The sequence below is a fragment of the Littorina saxatilis genome, linkage group LG12 (assembly GCF_037325665.1).
Source record: "Littorina saxatilis isolate snail1 linkage group LG12, US_GU_Lsax_2.0, whole genome shotgun sequence".
Lineage (NCBI taxonomy): Eukaryota > Metazoa > Mollusca > Gastropoda > Littorinimorpha > Littorinidae > Littorina > Littorina saxatilis.
Window position 1 is genome coordinate 76163275 of NC_090256.1, and position 19957 is coordinate 76183231.

Below are 19957 nucleotides of genomic sequence, written 5' to 3' on the forward strand. Positions count from 1 at the left end.
TTGTGTATTTATTTTACATTACGTTTGTCCACGTCTGTGAAGTGTTCCCATTTGCATTTCAATAACTATTTTTAATATTTCCTGTAGCAATATTGGACGTGGAGCAGAAATTGTTGGGCGTAGCACTGGGTGTAGTCGGAGCATGTGTTGTTGTTTTACCTTGAGTACGACGTGGGACAGTGATTGTTTGACGTAGCACTGGGTGTAATCGATCCACGCAGTGTTGTCTTACCTTTGATACGACGTGGGACAGTGATTCTTGAACATGCCACTGGCTATAAGTGGTCCACGTGGTATGGTCTTACCTTGGGTACCACGTGGGACAGTGATTGTTGGAAGTAGCACTGGTTGTTAGTGGTCCACTTGGTATATGGTCTTACCTCGGGTATGATGTGGGACAGTGATTGTTGGACGAACCACTGGCTGTAAGTGGCCCACGTGGTATGGTCTTACATTGGGTACTACGTGGGACAGTGATTGTTGGACATAGAACTTGCTGTAAGTGGCCCACGTGGTATGGTCTTACCTAGGGTACTACGTGGGACAGTGATTGTTGGACATAGAACTTGCTGTAAGTGATCCACGTGGTATGGTCTTACCTTGGGTACTATGTGGGACAGTGATTGTTGGACATAGAACTTGCTGTAAGTGGCCCACGTGGTATGGTCTTACATTGGGTACTACGTGGGACAGTGATTGTTGGAAGTAGCACTGGTTGTTAGTGGTCCACTTGGTGTGGTCTTACCTCGGGTACTACGTGGGACAGTGATTGTTGGACGAAGCACTGGCTGTACGTGGTCCACGTGGTATGGTCTTACCTTGGGTACGACGTGAGACAGTGATTGTTGAGCGTAGCACTGTGAGAAGGTGGTCCACTTGGTATGGTCTTACCTCGGGTACTACGTGGGACAGTGATTGTTGGACGAAGCACTGGCTGTAAGTGGTCCACTTGATACGGTCTTACCTTGGGTACGACGTGGGACAGTGACTGTTGGGCGTAGCACTGTGAGAAGTTGGTCCATGTCCTGTTGTAATCCACGTTGTAATACCACTGGCCGTCCCACCCGCATTGCTTGCTGGCCGTGCCTGGACAAAGGAGGTGTATGAATAAATAAAATTAACAAGTAATTTAAATGAACAAAGTGAAGAAAGCAAAACAATAGGAACAAGCGTGATTAAAACATTCAGTCAATCAATTGAAACTGTCGGTCAGAACATGCAATAAGTGATCAAATGGAAAAATGGGAGAAAAAGGGTCGGGGTGGGGGAGGGGTAAGGGGTGGAGGGGGGGGGAAGGCGGGTGTAAGGGGGACACTATACCTTTATTTTAGTGTTGACTAAATTATGACATTTTACACAGCTCGAGACATTCGGTGTTCTTCCGAGACCGCACCAGTCTTGTTTTGGTCAAAAATTCAAATAACCTTTATGTGTCGACCGGTTATTAGTGAGAATTCATTTCATTTTTTAAGTTTGAACGCACAAAAACATGCACTCTTTTTTAGTCTTGGCTATCCGCCTAAATATGAGTCGTACTCTGACGTCACATGGCTCAAGAAAATCCCAAGTACAATCGATAGATTTAACATAGAACCTTGGAAGGACATACATGTATGGCACATCCCTTGGGATTATCCACACAGACCGCTCTCTGTCTGCTGCAGGCGTAACCAGGAAATGCGCGTGCATCAAGAGGCCAAGGACCCAGCAATCTTAGCCATTAATGGAGGACCTTGGCAGACACGAGCAAAGACTAATGTACAGCCCGGCCCGCAACGCTTTAATCAGGAAGCAAATTCAATAGTGCTTCTCACTCTAGAGCCAAGTTACAGCGTCTTATCTTTGGAACAATTACACAGGCGCGCGTTATGGTCGTAAGACAAAATGGTCGGAAAAAACTATTTCACTCAGGGTTGGTTGGTTGGTTGGTTATTATTTTTTATTGGCTCTTCGGCTGATATTGCCATTAAACATTTAGGGAAAAAGAAGAACCAATAACAGAAATCTAGTAAGTAATTTAGTTGGTAGAGTCATGGAAGTGGCTCGTTCATAGTAGGACGATTATGGGGTAAGTGACGAGGAACTTTGTCGAAAATAAAGTCAACCAGCTGGGGAAAATAATCCACTAAACCGTGCAAAAAGTACGCTTATAGGTTGGGAAATATCTGAAACAAGAAATTCCTCCGAGGTAGGAAAAACACCCCCGTCAAAGGGAAATAACCTTCTCAGTTGGTGGCAGTGAGAATGGTTATTTCCCTTTGACCATTAATATGTCCCTCTATAAGTCCTTGTATAATTTTAATCCACCAATAACTCCCTAACCGTGTGTTTGACTGGTCCCAATTTTTGTAAGGACCGTCTCAGGAATGTATAGAACCTGTTCACCAAGTTTGGTGACGATCGGTCCGTTCATTCTTGAGATCTATATGCGAACACAAACACACAAACACACAAACACACAAACAAACAAACAAACAAACACATCGACCGAATCCTATACACACCCCTATACCGGGGGTGTAATAACCAGACTGCCCATCGGATGACGTTATTACAGATGGCACCAATAGCAGCCGGGGCAAACGCGTTGCAAAAAGAGGCGACTTGTTAACGTTACCCTCACACAATAAATCAATTCCGGAAATACATTTCTCGGTTTTTTTATGAGATGTGATAGAGTTGTATTTCTTGCAGACGAGGCAAGCTATTAGTGATCATAGCTCGGTGGGAATAGACTTTGTTCCGAAATAACTGTCGGGTTTGTATAGGTTGTGAACGAGGGAATACCTTTGTTATTATTGCGACAAACAATCCACACGACCGTGCCGCTCCTTGCTCACGTGTTTGAGACACACTCCTCGCTCACGTGTTTGAGACACACTCCTCGCTAGTGACTGGCCTTTAGATTTGTTGCCTCACTAAAAACAACCCATAATTCTACACCCGACAGAGTTATTACTAGCAGTGGAGACCGCAACACGGTGGCGTAGTGGTAAGGCGTCCGCCCAGTGAGCGGGAGGTCGTGGGTTCGAACCCCGGCCGTGTCATACCTAAGACTTTAAAATTGGCAATCTAGTGGCTGCTCCGCCTGGCGTTTGGCATTATGGGGTTAGTGCTAGGACTGGTTGGTCCGGTGTCAGAATAATGTGACTGGGTGAGACATGAAGCCTGTGCTGTGACTTCTGTCTTGTGTGTGGCGCACGTTAAATGTCAAAGCAGCACCGCCCTGATATCACCCTTCGTAGTGGACTGGGCGTTAAGCAAACAAACAAACAAACTAGCAGTGGAGGCACACCGTTATTGGTACAGTAAATAATGAATTGCGACCTGCATGTTTTTGAGAAAAAAGGCCATCTATACAGTGACCACTCGATATCCTGCAGTTTCTTTCAGAAGCACGCACATACTCGTTCGTCGTTCACAACTTTTAGTGAACATCGTCTATTCGCACACACAATTAATTGTAGCTTCATCAAGCGCCTGTCGAAAAGCATCAAGGTCCGAGTTTCATTATGGGCAGAATATATACCTGCGCAGAGTCAGCGGCACAGACGACGCACTGCAGATTATTGATGCCGCGGTAGGGATTATGACGAGTATACTAGGCCTATGTTTGCTTTCATGCTGCGTGTAGCGGGCTGTAACAATCTGCAGTGCGTCGTCTGTCCTGCTGAAATTACAAAGGTGAGCGCCGGGCCTTACTGGCTTCTGTAGTAGACCCCCGAGTGGTCATTAATGGACGGTGATTGAGAGGGCTTTGACCAGCGGCTACAAATGAGTTGCAGGCCACATTTGACTGAATCTCGCTGTAGCTGCTAATGTTAGCAGATGATGGCTGAGACACCACTCTAAGACACCACTCTGAGACACCACTCTGAGACACCACTCTGAGACACCACTCTGAGACACCACTCTGAGATACCACTCTAAGACACCACTCTGAGACACCACTCTGAGACACCACTCTAAGACACCACTCTAAGACACCACTCTAAGACACCACTCTAAGACACCACTCTGAGATACCACTCTGAGACACCACTCTGAGACACCACTCTAAGACACCACTCTGAGACACCACTCTGAGACACCACTCTAAGACACCACTCTGAGACACCACTCTGAGACACCACTCTAAGACACCACTCTAAGACACCACTCTGAGACACCACTCTGAGACACCACTCTAAGACACCACTCTGAGACACCACTCTAAGACACCACTCTAAGACACCACTCTGAGACACCACTCTGAGACACCCCTCTGAGACACCACCCTGAGACACCACTCTGAGACACAGTACTTTTTTTTTCTTTATAAACCTCAGTTGCATGCAGGTTTGCTACTACAATTATTTTTTGCCTTTTTTTGTGTTTTTGTGTGTGTGTGTGTGTGTGTGTGTGTGTGTGTGTGTGTGTGTGTGTGTGTGTGTGTGTGTGTGTGTGTGTGTGTGTGTGTGTGTGTGTCTTGGAGCAAACCTTCTTCATAGGTCTTTTCTTTTCTCAGTCATATGTGTACATTTTTAAATCAACACACTTTATCAGTAAACGAATATGTTTAAATAAATAAATAAATAAAAATAATCATAACATAAATTTATTCCTAATGTTCAGCTCAGTTTCCAATAATACACCCAAATCTAACTTTTTCCCATATTTAAATTTTCCAATGGTCATTTTGGTAATTAAAATACAATAATTCACAAACTAAATATAATCCTTTTTCAAACTTTCCCTAAAATAACCCAAAAATACATTTTCTTCATTCAAAATAATGGCAACATGTATTTTCTTATAAACAAAATCTTTACATATTTTCCAACCCTTCATCACCTCTTGGCAACTAAAAAAGAAATGTTCAAGGGTGTCTAATTCATTACAAAATTCACACTTATTCGATGTTCGTAATCCCATTTTGTTTAATAAAATATTGGTTGGATATATTCTATGTAATAATTTCCAGTGCAGCAGACGTAATCTTTCTTCTTTTGTGCTGTTAACAGCCAATAACCAGTTTCTCTTATACAAATCTACATTATGTTTTCGTTTCCAAAAATCACAGGCACTCGGAATCTGGACATCAAGATCAACTAAACATGCTCTAATAAACTTTGCTGTTATATTACCACCATTAACAATGAAATCCTGCAATGTAAAATATTGATATGGTAATGTGTCTGTACGTCTGGATTTAAGTGCTGTGCATAATGCATTGTATTCAAACTGTCTGGATGGTTTATAACCCACTTTTTGACATAAATCTTCAAAAGAAATAATAATACCATTTTCATTCATAACATCCTTTACAAATGAGATATTATGTTTTATAAAATCTTTAAAAAAATAGGCATTTATGTTTAAATTGAATATTCATATTGTTCCAAATGCATTGGTCTTTCAAATATACTGGTTCAAATTTAAACTTTTCACAGAAAACACTTTTATTGTCAAGCCAAGTCAATAACACTTGTTTCCAAAACAATGATCTGCAATTATTGAGGCCATTCATCGTTTTCGAAGATGCATTTGAGTCAAAGCACGATAAACCAATGCCCAGACATGCCAGACTATATCTTGGAATAACAGACCAATACTTTTGTGTGGAGTTATGCAAATGAACAAGCCAGGAAATCATAAATGAGTTGTGCATATCTACTACGTTTATCATATTCAAACCACCATAATCTTTTTTCTTGCCCCCCCCCCCCCCCCCCCCCCCCCCCGCTTCTGCGTGACCAGAGTTGTCCAGAGAGCACAACTCCGGATCCAGAACTGTGGGGAACTATGAAAGACCTGCGCCGAACTTGCCAGTTCATAACATCAACAGGCCTCATACTATGAGTGACACAACCGTCGAACGCTGAAGAAGAAGAAGAAGCAGAAGAAGAAGAAGATACTACAGCGAAGCAGACAAGTGTACCCCGGAGACCGAAATCAGAGAAAAATAATCGCCCACTGTAAAACAGTCAGAGAGGACAAAACTATCAGCCACCAGTCATAGACCGGGGACTATTTTATCGCGGCGGATCGATACGCGTCAGGCTGCGGAATGATAAGTCGTAAGATGACGGACCAGATAGTGTACAATTAATGCCGCGTGATTTATATATCCCTGACATCGCTTGCTAGAAAGATCGTATAAAGAAGAAGCGTCAAAGATGGGGGGGGGGGGGGGGGGTGTGATGATGGGGGTAATGTGGTGGGAGTAAGGAAGGGACGGTGACAGGGATGGGTAAGTAAATTCATAGAGACGTCAACTTCTGGGACGCAGATCATCTCAAACACCAAAAAACGTTGTACGACGGGAAGCGTCAAAGACTGGGGTGGGGGTGGGGGGGTGTGATGGTGGGGGAATGGGATGGGGTTAGTGAGGGGGGGGGGGTGTATGAGGCGCGTGGAGGATTTCGTAGAGACGTTGCCTTCTGGGACGCAATTCATTTCAAACAACCCAGACAACGTTGTAGAACGGGCACACGGTTTTACATTTGTAAGAGCGAGGCAGACATCGTCTGGACAATTAGAGATTTTTTTGAGGAACATATCATCTCCGCGTGATGTTAGTAGGAAAAAGCGTCCAACAATGGATGTAGGGTGTTGGGGACGAAAGGGTAGGGGTGGCGGTAGGGGGTGGTGACGGAGCGAGGGATGGGGCGGGAATTTCGTAGAAACGTTGACTTCTTGGACACAGATCAAAATCTGCAAACGCCAGAAGAGCGCTGTTGGATGGGGACAAGTTCTCAGACTGGTAGGGAGCGAAGACAAAAAGGAATTCGAAGTTGGTGCGCAAGAGACTATCTACTAGTGAAGTTTGGTTAGTGCGGATGTGTGTGGGATCGGGGGGGGGGGGGGATTTTGTTAAATTGTCAACTTCTTGGACAAAAATCTACTACAAAAAAAACTGCAAAAAGCCAGAATAGCGTTGTACTCTAAATCGCGAGAAGCGAGTTTACACCGGAGGGAGCGAGGAACATGTCGCTGGTACAATAAGGAATTTTTTGGGGGAGAGTTCATCCACGCGTGAAGCCTGCGGGGGGAATGTGCTGCATAGGTGGTTGTGGGGGGGGGGGGGGGCGCATGACTTTAAGGGTAGCGATATCAAGGAAGTCAACTTCTAGGACACACGTCAACTGCAGACATCATGATGGAGAGTGTTATGCTACTCTTACACTGTGCCGAATTGCCCTTGCGAATAGAATTTTCCATTCATTCGCAATGATTGGGACATGTTCGCAAGACATTCGTAAATGTTCTTAACCATTCGCCACCATTCGTCTCTTGTTTCGAACATAGCAACATGTTCCTAATATTCGCAAGGAAGTCATATTCTTAACTTTTTTTTGCAACGTACTCGTAAGTATTCGCAAGACATTCGTAATCATCGCAATGTATTTGTAACGCTCGCAAGGCATTCGCAAACATTCGTTATGCCTGTCTTACACTGTGCCGAATATCCTTGCGAACATTCGTAATCATCGCAATGTATTCGTAACGCTCGCAAGGCATTCGCAAACATTCGTTATGCCTGTCTTACACTGTGCCGAATATCCTTGTGAATATGGATTCGTATGCATTCGCAATGATTGGTAGACATTCGCAAGCACTCGCAACCATTCTTAAGACATTCGGAAGGTCAATATTTTTCCTGTCCATTCGTCTCTTTTTTTTGTCAAATACAACATGTTCATATACACATTTCTTGCGAATGTCTTACGAATGGTTGCGAGTGCTTGGGAATGTGTACTGATCATTGCAAATGCCTTGCGAGTGCTACGAATACCTTTACAATGATTACGAATGGCTTGCGAATACTTACGAGTACGTTGCGAAAAAGTGAAGAATATACCTTCCTTTCGAATATCAGGAGCATGTTGCTAATATTCGCAACAAGAGACGAATGGTGGCGAATGGTTCAGAACATTTACGAATGCCTTGCGACCATGTCCCGATTATTACGAATTTTTGGCGAATTCTATTCGCAAGGAAAATTCGGCACAGTGTAAGAGCAGTATTACGAACAATGCGAATTGCATAATCGCTTTATTCGTAAAATGTTTGCTACACTCGCAAGGCCACTCGCAACGTTCGTAATACATCCGCAAGACATTCGTATATGGATTTGTATGCATTCGCAATGATCGATAAGGCTTTGAATTTTCAATATTTGTTCCTGTCCATTCGTCTCTTTTTTTGTTGCTGAATACAACATGTTCATATTCGCAAGGGTATTCGGCACAGTGTAGGACAGACATTATGGGATGGATTTCACACACGAAGAGAGCACTGTGAGAAATATCTTCGGGGAGAAATCATCTACGCGTCAAATTTGGAGGAACAAGCGCGAAAGAAGAAAGGGCTGGAGATGTCGAAGGGGGAGGGGGAGGGGGGTGATGTCGGAGCCAATGGGAGGGGATGGTGTCGTGCCGGGTAAGGGATTTCGAAGTGACGTCAACCTCTGGGACGTACATCATTTCAAACAACCCAGTCAACGCTGGAGATGTTGGGAGCGGGAGGGAGTTAGTTTCCAAAAGACGTCAACTGCAAGCGACCTAACAGCGATGTAAGATGCATAAAGATACGCTTTAACATTTGTGAGAGCAAGGCACTTGTACTAAATAAATAAGGGATTTCTTCTGAGAAGGATCACCTACGCGTGAGGTTTGTGGAAAGAAACGTCGGATATGGGACGGAGGGTGGTGGTAGATGCAACTTGAACGCGGCAGGAGAGGGGGGGGGTGCTATCATCGTCAACGTCAATGCCACAGATCAACCGAGAACGCCAGAAGTGCGCTTTGAGTTAGAGACACGGTATTTCCTTACACCGAATGGAGGCAGAGACATGACGTGGAGACAAAAACGGATTTCTTGAGAGAGAGAGAGAGAGAGAGAGAGAGAGAGAGAGAGAGAGAGAGAGAGAGAGAGAGAGAGAGAGAGAGAGATATCAAATCAAATCAAATCAAATTCTACTTTACGAGGGTTGTGGCATAAGCAATATAAACGAGCTTCTTTTCAACCAGCCCTCGCCCAGAGAGGGACTACTCTAAGAGTAGAGAGAGAGAGAGAGAGAGAGAGAGAGAGAGAGAGAGAGAGAGAGAGACAGAGACAGAGAGAGAGAGAGACAGAGAGAGATCCTCTGCGCATACAGGTTGAAGGATGAAGCGCTGTAAAGCGGGAGGAGAGGGGATGGGGGTGGGGGGAGAGGGGTAAGCAGGGGAGGGGCGGCTTTGAGAAAAAGTAATGAATTCATAGAATGTCAACTTCTAGGACACGCCTCAACAGCAAACGTGATAAGAGCAAACGAGTTCAGAACAGTGCAGCTAAGGTAATCCTCAGAAAGAAGCGCAGGGATCCTGCTACGCCACTGCTGAATCATCTCCACTGGCTTCCAGTGCAACAGAGAATACAGTATTGTATTGTATTGTATGGGAAGATTTATATAGCGCTTGATAAGAAAGTACACAGCGCACAACAGTTTAGAAAAGAATTAGTAAGTAAGAAAGTTGTTGAACCGTGTGCAATTGGCTTTTGGAGGAGGAAATATAGTTATGAAATTGATAAGAAAGATTGGCTGATTAGTTTTGAATCGGTTAAAGAAACAAGGTTGCGTGTATTACAATGGAAATTACTTCACAATATTTATCCCACAAACATTATGTTATGTAAAATGAAAGTTGTGGAGGACAATGTCTGTTCATATTGTAGTAATAGCGTTGATTATATAGAACACTTTTTTCTCTTTTGCCCAGTGGTGATTGAGTTTTGGAAACAGATAGAATTTTATATTTGGGTACATCTGGATAAACAAATAGAGTTAACAGTGCACGAAATTATGTTTGGTGTTAAAAATCGAAAAATGCAAGCAACTCTGTTGAAAGAATTGAACCGTATAATTTTGGTTGCTAAAATGTGCATAAGTATTTATTAAAAAAAACAAAGGCTTCAATGCCTCTTTTTGTTTTATTCAAAAAGCAATTGCAGATCAGAAATATAAAATTATGATTTTTATTCCTCTTTTTTATTTTGATTTTTCTATTCTTATTTCTTTTCTTTTTTTCTCTTTCTCTTCTCAATTCTAGATACGGACCCAAAGTTACACCAAGATGTATATAGTGGATGTCATACTGTGTTTTTTGTGTGTGTATAATTATAATGATATGCATTTTAAATACATATTTCAACAGCATACACACATGTTTATTTATAACAGATTAATCTTAAGGAGGTGCTGTACATGAAAACTGTTATGTCCATCGTTAGAATCATACATATTTGAGTGAAATGTGCAGATTTTGAGGGGGAAAAAAAAGAAAAAAAAACAAACAGGAAAGATTGTCCTCAAAGGATACAGAATGCCGAGCATGTTCCAAAAAGGAATATTACGTAGTGGTGTGCCCTTCGAAGAAGTTTGTTCAACATAGAGAAGTCGAAGAAGAACAAAAAAATATTATTCTGTCATCAACTAAAGTATAACATGTGAATATTTTGGCCCACTGAATCTCTATTTTTACACATTCTGAAATCCTAATCCTTTCATACATACTTGAATTATTTTGGTCCTTGGAAACAGCTCTGCTTTTATCTCAATACCCGGGGCGGGGATGTAGCTCAGGCGGTAGCACGCTGGATTTGTATCCAGTTGGCCGCTGTCAGCGTGAGTTCGTCCCCACGTTCGGCGAGAGATTTATTTCTCAGAGTCAACTTTGTGTGCAGACTCTCCTCGGTGTCCGAACACCCCCCGCCCCGTGTGTACACGTAAGCACAAGACCATGTGCGCACGAAAAAGATCCTGTAATCCATGTCAGAGTTCGGTGGGTTATAGAAACACGAAAATACCCAACATGCTTCCTCCGAAAGCGGCGTATGGCTGCCTAAATGGCGGGGTAAAAACGGAGTAAACAGGGAGTGACTGCATGCGAGATGATAAACTAAGAGACTCGCAACGAAATATACAAACAAATGACAATGAACAACGTTTCGACCTAAAGAAAACGGTAAAAACGGTCATACACGTAAAAGCCGTGGGAGTTTCAGCCCATGAACGAACAAACAAACAAATCTCAATACCCATTTCTAAATAACTTAGAAAAATTATACTTTCAACACAATTTTACTACTAGTGTGATTTCCTGCGTGACTTTACTTATCACCAATCAAAACAAAGAAATCCTGTGATTCATCAGGTTTCTCAAGAAACCAACGGCCCCAAATGTAGTACAGAAGATACTGAAGTACATCTGTTTAGAAATGGTGAACATTGCTTCACTGCATAACAAATGTAGTCCAGAAGATACTGAAGTACATCTGTTTAGAAATGGTGAACATTGCTTCACTGCATAGCAAATGCTTGGATACAATTTTAATGTAATAAAGTGAGAACATTGCCATGTCGTTTTGTTTGTTGTTAATTTTTCCTGGACAATCATTAGTAGGCCTACCAAGAGTGTAACAGTCCATTTTGTGAACATTTCCAGAACACCCACGTTTAGAAAAGGATTTCACAGAAAATCGCAGTAACCTGATTGTTTATTGTATTGACTTAAAGGCACAGTAAGCCTCCCGTAAACCATCACAGATACGGTCAGGCTTTTACACACAGTACAAACACCCTTTCATTTAAACACTCACCGATTGAGAACATCCTAGGTGCCCTCCGTAAAGAGCGAACAATTTTCAAAGAATTTATTTTTGCGTGGTTTATCTTACCCCTGAGCCATCGTGAACCCGTGTGATCCAGTTTCCCTTTTTCACAATGTAGTCGTCAGTTAGTCATTTGAATGCGACTCGATGTGAGCTTATCTACAATAGCACGTTTTTATGCACGAAACAAACGGCTGTGGTTCACAAGAACTCTAGCGATGGCCTTTGACTGTTGAGATGAACGGCGATATGCCGCATAAACCGTCGTCTGCTGCGACCCTTGCGTGACCCTGCTTCCGGGCTTTTCTTTTTTCAAACTTTCACAACTTCGAATTGCACTGATCTTGTCTTGATGAAAAAAGAATTCTTTTATGATTAAAGAATGTTTGTGTAACAAGCTGTCAATTTATTATTTAGATTTTAAAAGTTAGGTCTAGCGCAAAAACGCACCACGGTCCAAAAACATTCTGATAATCATCGATCCACGGCTATCGCCAGTTTAAGGGAAGTAACTCATTTTTTACCTGAGTGTTCGAGACAATCTGCAAAATTAATTCTTTAAAAATTGCTCGCTCTTTACGTAGGGCACCTAGGATGTTCCCGTTTGGTGAGCGTTCAAATGGAAGGGTGTTTGTACTGTGTGTAAAAGCCTGACAGTATCTGTGATGGTTTACGGGAGGCTTACTGTCCGGGCGTGATTTCCGGGATATTCATAACAGCCGTCCAGCACCAAAACGAGGCGCCATTGTTGTAAAGGGCCAAGTCCACGAAAATAAATTCTTTGAAAATTTCTCACGCTCGACAGAAAGCAGCCAGGATGTTCCCGTTCGGTGAGCGTTTAAATGGAAGTATGCTTGTACTGTATGTAGACGCTCGGGGAGCTCTGTGATGCTTTACGGGAGGCTTACTGTGCCTTTAATGTATAATGTGACTGAGTGATTGCATTTTATCCTCTGTACATTCTGTTTGAAGAATGTTATCAATTTTGGTCATACTTTTAGTTTCATCCTTGCAACGTTAATTTTGTGATTCAGTGTTACTTGACCATGCTTTGCTGATGTTGCTATGATTGTTTATATTGTGCAGTTCTTTCTCCGTTCTTTTTGTGAATATTATATTTATGATGCCGCAGGTCAATGTCTTATTGCCATGGCAAACACACAGTTCACAATATTATGTCATGACGTCACTTATCGTTATCTTTGAAATGATCTGACTTCGTTTCATGCCGAAGATGATATTAATTAAAGTCATGCACGAAAAAAAAAAAAAAAATATATATATATATAGCGCTTGACGTTCTCTAAGCGCTTTACATATTAATTTCTGCCGTGTGAGATGGAATTTTTTACACAATATATCACGCATTCACATCGGCCAGCAAACCTCAAGCCTATTAGGGCGAGCATTCACCTTTCACGGCCTTTATTCTAAGTCACACGGGTATTTGGTGGACATTTTTATCTATGCCTATACAATTTTGCCAGGAAAGACCCTTTTGTCAATCGTGGGATCTTTAACGTGCACACCCCAATACACCCCAGTACAAGCTGGGCACTCTCGCTTTCAACTACTTTCATGGCACCCTCCCTCCTTACTTGTCATCAAAACTGACAAAGTACTCTCCAACTGGGTCCCTGAGGTCCTCATCCCAGCTGCTCCTCACAGTCCCTTGAGCTAAACTAAAATCAGCTGGACAAAGATCCTTCCGATTCCAAGTCCCTACACTCTGGAACTCACTTCCCCTAGCGGTCCGCCAGTCTCCTTCACTACCATCATTTAAGATTAAACTGAAGACTCACCTGTACAAATCTGCCTTTTACTAAATTGAACAAAGTAATTAGGACATTGAAGCTGTGGTGTAATGTGTGCATGTGACTTGTGAGTGAATGTGCTGAATGATAAGTTTGCTTGTTGACTAGTTGTTAGTTGTTTAATTTGTTGCCCCACAGTCTATGTTACATCTTAGTTCTGTTTTAGATCTGTACGCTTTTATGTGAGTTCTGTTTTATTGTCAGACTTTTTATGTGTAACTATGTGTCTATTACTTATCTTACGTGTTTTGTTTTGTGTTTTTTTCATCTTTTTAAAAACAATTTTTCTAGATCATTATTTTGATATAACTATAAGTGGTCGTTGTCTATGAATTGTTTTTAATGCTTGTATGTTATTTCTTACGAGAAAACTTTTTATGTAAAATGTTAGCAAATCTTAATGTCTAATGTAAAGCGCCATGAGACTGCCATTCGGCGGTGAACAGCGCTATAACTTAAACTAAAAGAATGTTTTATTATTATTATTAGGAGCGCTGTAGCCTCGTGGAATGCGGACATGCTCTTACACCGATCGAAGTGAGTGAGGGACGCACCTTAAGAATTTCTTGAGGGAAAGATCATCTGCGCGTGAAGTTTGAAGGGACGATGTTCCGGGCAGGGGGGGAATGGGAATGCGATTGGTGATACTGGTGGTGGTTGTGTGTGTGTGGGTGTGTGTGTGTGTGGGGGGGGGTATCTTAGAGATGTCAACTTCTGAGAAACAGATCAGCTAGGGACGCTAGTACATCAATGGAGTACGCAGACATGATAAATCAAATTGGAAGGACTGCGTATCACAAAGGACGTCAACTGCTCTGGAACATATTGATCAACTAAAGACGCCGACGATGGAGGTGAGGATAATTGCCCTGTATAAGGATTCCCTCAATACGAAGAAGAAGAAGAAGTAGAAGATGGAAGCACTATGTTGACCCAAACAGGCGCAAAGGGCGTATCACACAACACGTAGAGACGTCAACTTTGAAAGAGCAGATCAAAGAAGAATGCTGGCCAATAAAAACAGGTTTTCTCACTACCGGGAGCAAGGGACGTATCATACGATAAACAACTCTAGACGTTAACTTGCAGGGGACGTATCATACGATAAACTCTAGACGTCAGCTTTCAGGGGACGTATCATACAACGCACGGATGTCAAGAAAGCTGTTGACGACAGAAACACTACGCAGTCCCCGCTTCCTTATCTTGGAAAAGGCCCTCTTGTATCTTTTTTTTTCTGCGTCGATTCCACACACTTAAATGCAATGATCGTCTAAACAAAACAGTATTTCATGTAAACTGGAGCATTGGGACGGGTTCTGTTGCACATCCGACTTGAAGAAGAAATTTAGACACATTTTGAAATCTCTTCGAAAGTCGTTTTCACAGCAGAACTTCTTCTAAAATCTCTTATTAACGCCCTGAGAAATTCAGAGACGGAGAGACAGAGACAGAGCTAGAGGCAAAGAGAGGGAGAGAGAGATAGAGACAGAGCGAGACAGAGACAGAGAGACTAGGACAGAGAGAGGGAGACAGAGAGAGACAGAGACAGAGACAGAGAGAGACAGAGAGACATAGAGAGACAAAGAGAGACAGACAAAGAGAGAGACAGAGGGAGAGACAGAGACAGAGAAGGAGACAGAGCGAAATGCAGACAGAGAGAGACAGAGACAGAAATGCAGAATGAGAGAGAGAGAGAGAGTGACAAAGACAGAGCAAGATGCAGAGAGAGTGAGAGAGAGAGACTGAGAGAGAGATAGAGGGAGAGACTGAAAGAGAGAGAGAGGGAGAGACTGAAAGAGAGAGAGAGACTGAGAGAGAGAGAGAGAGAGAGAGAGAGAGAGAGAGAGAGAGAGAGAGAGAGAAAGACCACGTGGGACGCCAAATGGCTTAAAGGACTTAGGTCACAGACTCATATACGACCCATAAGGGAGTTAAATGAATCATGGGCAACCAAACGAGTGTTACTAATGGCCCTGTCACACCTTAACGTATTAGCCAGCGTATGCCGACGTATCAAACTTTCCCTAAAACGCCGCTGGCGTACGCTGAACTATTCATGTTTTTGCCAATTTTGGGCGTATGCATAGCGTATTTATAACGAGTTGGGCGTATACATAACGTATTCATAACGCGTTTGACGTACACATATCGTGATAGTAACGTATATAGAAGATTTCGATAACTTATAGATAACGTATACCAACGAATGCTTAACGTGTTGCCGGCGTTCACAACTTATGTCCAACGATAGTCTAACGTATGCATAACGTATGCATAACGTATGCAGCGTATCGCCGACGATCACAAGTCGTAGCCTATCATGAAACAATTTTTTAAAAAGGGTGAAGGCATCGTCACCGATGAAGAAGTAGGGCACATCCTCGTTGTCGTTGGGAAGAGGCTCAGGGTCAGGAAAACCTAGGGTACGCATTCCTTCAGCTCACAGGAATTGTATATCTGCGCATCTGATGCTGATCCAGTACCAATAATATGTGACCCTCCACCACGAAATGAGTCGCATGTCACCTTTGCAAGATTTTCATATTTTTACATTTTCCTAAAGAGTTGTTTATGCTCTATCCAGTGGTGAAAACCGTTTTAGAAAAGAGCGAAAACTGTTTGAGTTATAAGCCTGTGACTAAGGTGACCCTCACACTGTTACCAGACACTCCCCGGACTTATATTAAGCCTAGCGCAGAACCGCGCGAGGTGACATGCGACTCATTTCGTGGTGGAGGGTCACATATCTGCCCAAATGAATTTGTAGTCGGCATCTACAAGCGCCATCAGAACAATGGAGTAGAATCCTTTGTAGTTGAAGTATAGACTCCCACTCTTTGGGGGACAGCGGCAGGCCACGTGCTTCCCATCAAGTGGCCCACGTGTATTGGGAAAGTTCCATCTTTGGAAGAACTTATCAGCTACGGCGCGCCAACTCTCCGGAGTACTTGGGCAGACCAGCACCTCATCCACATATTTATTCGTCAATAATGGCTTGACAGACATCTCTGACCACAAGGGACTGGGTGTTGTGAGGGACCCTCCATCCGAACTTCATCGAGGCATACTTGTTCCCAGAGGCAAGGTGGCGTAAAGTCAGGGCCAACTCCATGCCAGGCTCAAGCGGATCCCTGTAGAAGGTGTACTTACTGCTTGGTTATTCTTGGACCCACTCTGGACAGCAGCTCGTCGAACATCACTGGAGATATTCGCAGAAAGTTGGTGAAGGATGCATGGTCCTCATTACTGAGTTCCACCATTAGCTGGTCATACATGCCAAACTGCCGTCGCCTCCCGATCCATGGTCTCACCCAGTTCCTTCTCCCCCGTTCACCTCTTGTTCTCCTTCGTCTACTGGCACGCACCTGGTACAGTGTCAAATCGATGAGGTCATGCTGATGTTGGAGGACAGCTAGTTGGTATTCTCGTCTCAGCCTTGCCGGATCTTCCATCTCTCGGATTACATGGACATCTGCTCACCAGGGAGTCTTGAAGAGTACTGACGGTTTCCACCTGCGAACCCGGGCCCATCTTTATATACCATAGCCCCTTAAACGCTGCCAATACGCTTTTGTACGGCAGCTGTAAGTTAGAAACACGTTCAGTACGTTCTGTGGTCGTCCGGAACACGTTCAAAACGTCTACATACGTCAATATGCGTTGGAGATACGTTCGACATACGTTCAAAGCACGTTACTCATAGGTTAGAGATACGTTTTGGGTACGTTTACAATTATCTCGACGTACGTCGACGTATTAGTAACGTGTGTGAACGTGTGTCAACGATCGCATAACTTACCTATAACGTACGGCCCGCGTATGCGGGACGTATGAGCCATACGCTGGCATACGTCCGGAAATTTTGTGCATGTTCAAAATTTGTCGAGGACCTCGCCGTACGACGACGTATACCAGCGTACTTCAGCGTGTTCTTAACGTATACAAAACTTACCCATAACGTATTCGACGTATTCGCCAGATTTTTCATACGTCGGCATACGCTGGCTCATACGTCAAGGTGTGACAGGGCCATAAAGGAAATGAAGGCACAATATCGTGCAAAAAGTCAGACAAACAGTCAGACAGACAGACAGACAGACAGACAGTCAGACAGACATAACACAGAGCGGTGAATGGCTTATCGTACTTAGGCCGGAGACCCATAATAATCCATGAGGGAATTAAAGGGATGATATGCAATAAAACGAGGGTTACTTAAGGAAATGAATGGAGAATACCAGGGGAACTCATTATATTTTACAACCTAGGCGAACTTAGGACGTCACTTCGTCGCTCAGTACATCATAGACCAATTTCGGAAGACTTGTGACAAAAATGTTTGCTTGATACGTTTGCTTGAGCCGTTTTCATTCCATGCAACAATAGCAAGATCTAGATCAGCACTTTTCAGCACATGTACGGGAACGTGTACGGGTAACGTCATCAAATCTAGTTTTTACGTCACGCGTTTGCCAAGATCTGCAGTCTTGGTGGGAGCAAAACAACGTATGCATTTGGAACATTGGAGAAAAAAGTGAGTCACGGGTGACGCAATATCTACGCGTACACGTACAGGTCTTTGCTACACGTTCGACCATCTAGAATCAATCAATCAATCAATATGAAGCTTATATAGCGCGTATTCCGTGGGTACAGTTCTAAGCGCTTGTCTTCTGTTACGATGTTCAGCATTTCGCCTATCCTCTATACTCACATAACCTGAGACCGTTCCCTTCCGTCAAGAGGCAGTTGAGTCTCCTGCTAGCATTGTTGACCTCTCGCGAAGAGATTTACGAACTATGAACTATTATGACTACTACCAGGCTCACACTTTTCAAGAGTGCTTTTACAGTTTAATACACTGTTTTGGAAACCAATCTCCGCCGAAAGCAACTGTTTTCAGGTGGTTCAGACAGTTCATGTCTGGCGCGAGCATGTTGAAAGAGGATGACCGTTGTGGTCGAATGGCAAAGATCGTTATCCCAGAAAACGTCCCTGACTAAGAAGTCACATGAGCTTAAATACACGTTATAATGAAGACTTTATCGGGAAGTCTCACTCGCAGTCTTCACGACTGCCTTGGCCTAAGGATACGTTGTGCCCGTTGGGTGCCAATATCCTTAGTGAAGAGCAAAAGCGGGGTAGGGTGGACTGGTGCACCCACATGCTAACACAATTTGACGGAGGGAGGTTTCCTTGCGTTTGGGACATCGTAACAGAAGACAAACCTGGCTATACCAATACAACCCTGGGACATCGTAACAGAAGACAAACCTGGCTATACCAATACAACCCTGGGACATCGTAACAGAAGACAAACCTGGCTATACCAATACAACCCTGGGACATCGTAACAGAAGACAAACCTGGCTATACCAATACAACCCTGGGACATCGTAACAGAAGACAAACCTGGCTATACCAATACAACCCTGAGACATCGTAACAGAAGACAAACCTGGCTATACCAATACAACCATGAGACATCGTAACAGAAGACAAAGCTGGCTATACCAATACAACCCTGAGACATCGTAACAGAAGACAAACCTGGCTATACCAATACAACCCTGAGACATCGTAACAGAAGACAAACCTGGCTATACCAATACAACCCTGAGACATCGTAACAGAAGACAAACCTGGCTATACCAATACAACCCCGAGACATCGTAACAGAAGACAAACCTGGCTATACCAATACAACCCTGGGACATCGTAACAGAAGACAAACCTGGCTATACCAATACAACCCTGGGACATCGTAACAGAAGACAAACCTGGCTATACCAATACAACCCTGGGACATCGTAACAGAAGACAAACCTGGCTATACCAATACAACCCTGAGACATCGTAACAGAAGACAAACCTGGCTATACCAATACAACCCTGGGACATCGTAACAGAAGACAAACCTGGCTATACCAATACAACCCTGAGACATCGTAACAGAAGACAAACCTGGCTATACCAATACAACCATGAGACATCGTAACAGAAGACAAAGCTGGCTATACCAATACAACCCTGGGACATCGTAACAGAAGACAAACCTGGCTATACCAATACAACCCTGAGACATCGTAACAGAAGACAAACCTGGCTATACCAATACAACCCTGAGACATCGTAACAGAAGACAAACCTGGCTATACCAATACAACCCTGAGACATCGTAACAGAAGACAAACCTGGCTATACCAATACAACCCTGGGACATCGTAACAGAAGACAAACCTGGCTATACCAATACAACCCTGAGACATCGTAACAGAAGACAAACCTGGCTATACCAATACAACCCTGAGACATCGTAAAAGAAGACAAACCTGGCTATACCAATACAACCCTGAGACATCGTAACAGAAGACAAACCTGGCTATACCAATACAACCATAAGACATCGTAACAGAAGACAAACCTGGCTATACCAATACAACCCTGGGACATCGTAACAGAAGACAAACCTGGCTATACCAATACAACCCTGAGACATCGTAACA

The 19957-nt window shown here is 43.3% G+C and overlaps 1 protein-coding gene and 1 pseudogene across 1 annotated transcript in view; both read right to left on the reverse strand.

The window, feature by feature from the left end:
- The window catches only part of LOC138982795 (secretin receptor-like), a 123274-nt gene that overhangs the window by 26689 nt on the left and 76628 nt on the right, over positions 1 to 19957 (reverse strand). The window contains exon 6 of the mRNA XM_070356145.1: positions 965 to 1086. Within this exon, the coding sequence (XP_070212246.1) occupies positions 965 to 1086 (122 nt within the window). The remainder of the gene's footprint in view (positions 1 to 964; positions 1087 to 19957) is intronic.
- On the reverse strand, positions 15805 to 16968 carry LOC138982796 (putative nuclease HARBI1; annotated as a pseudogene).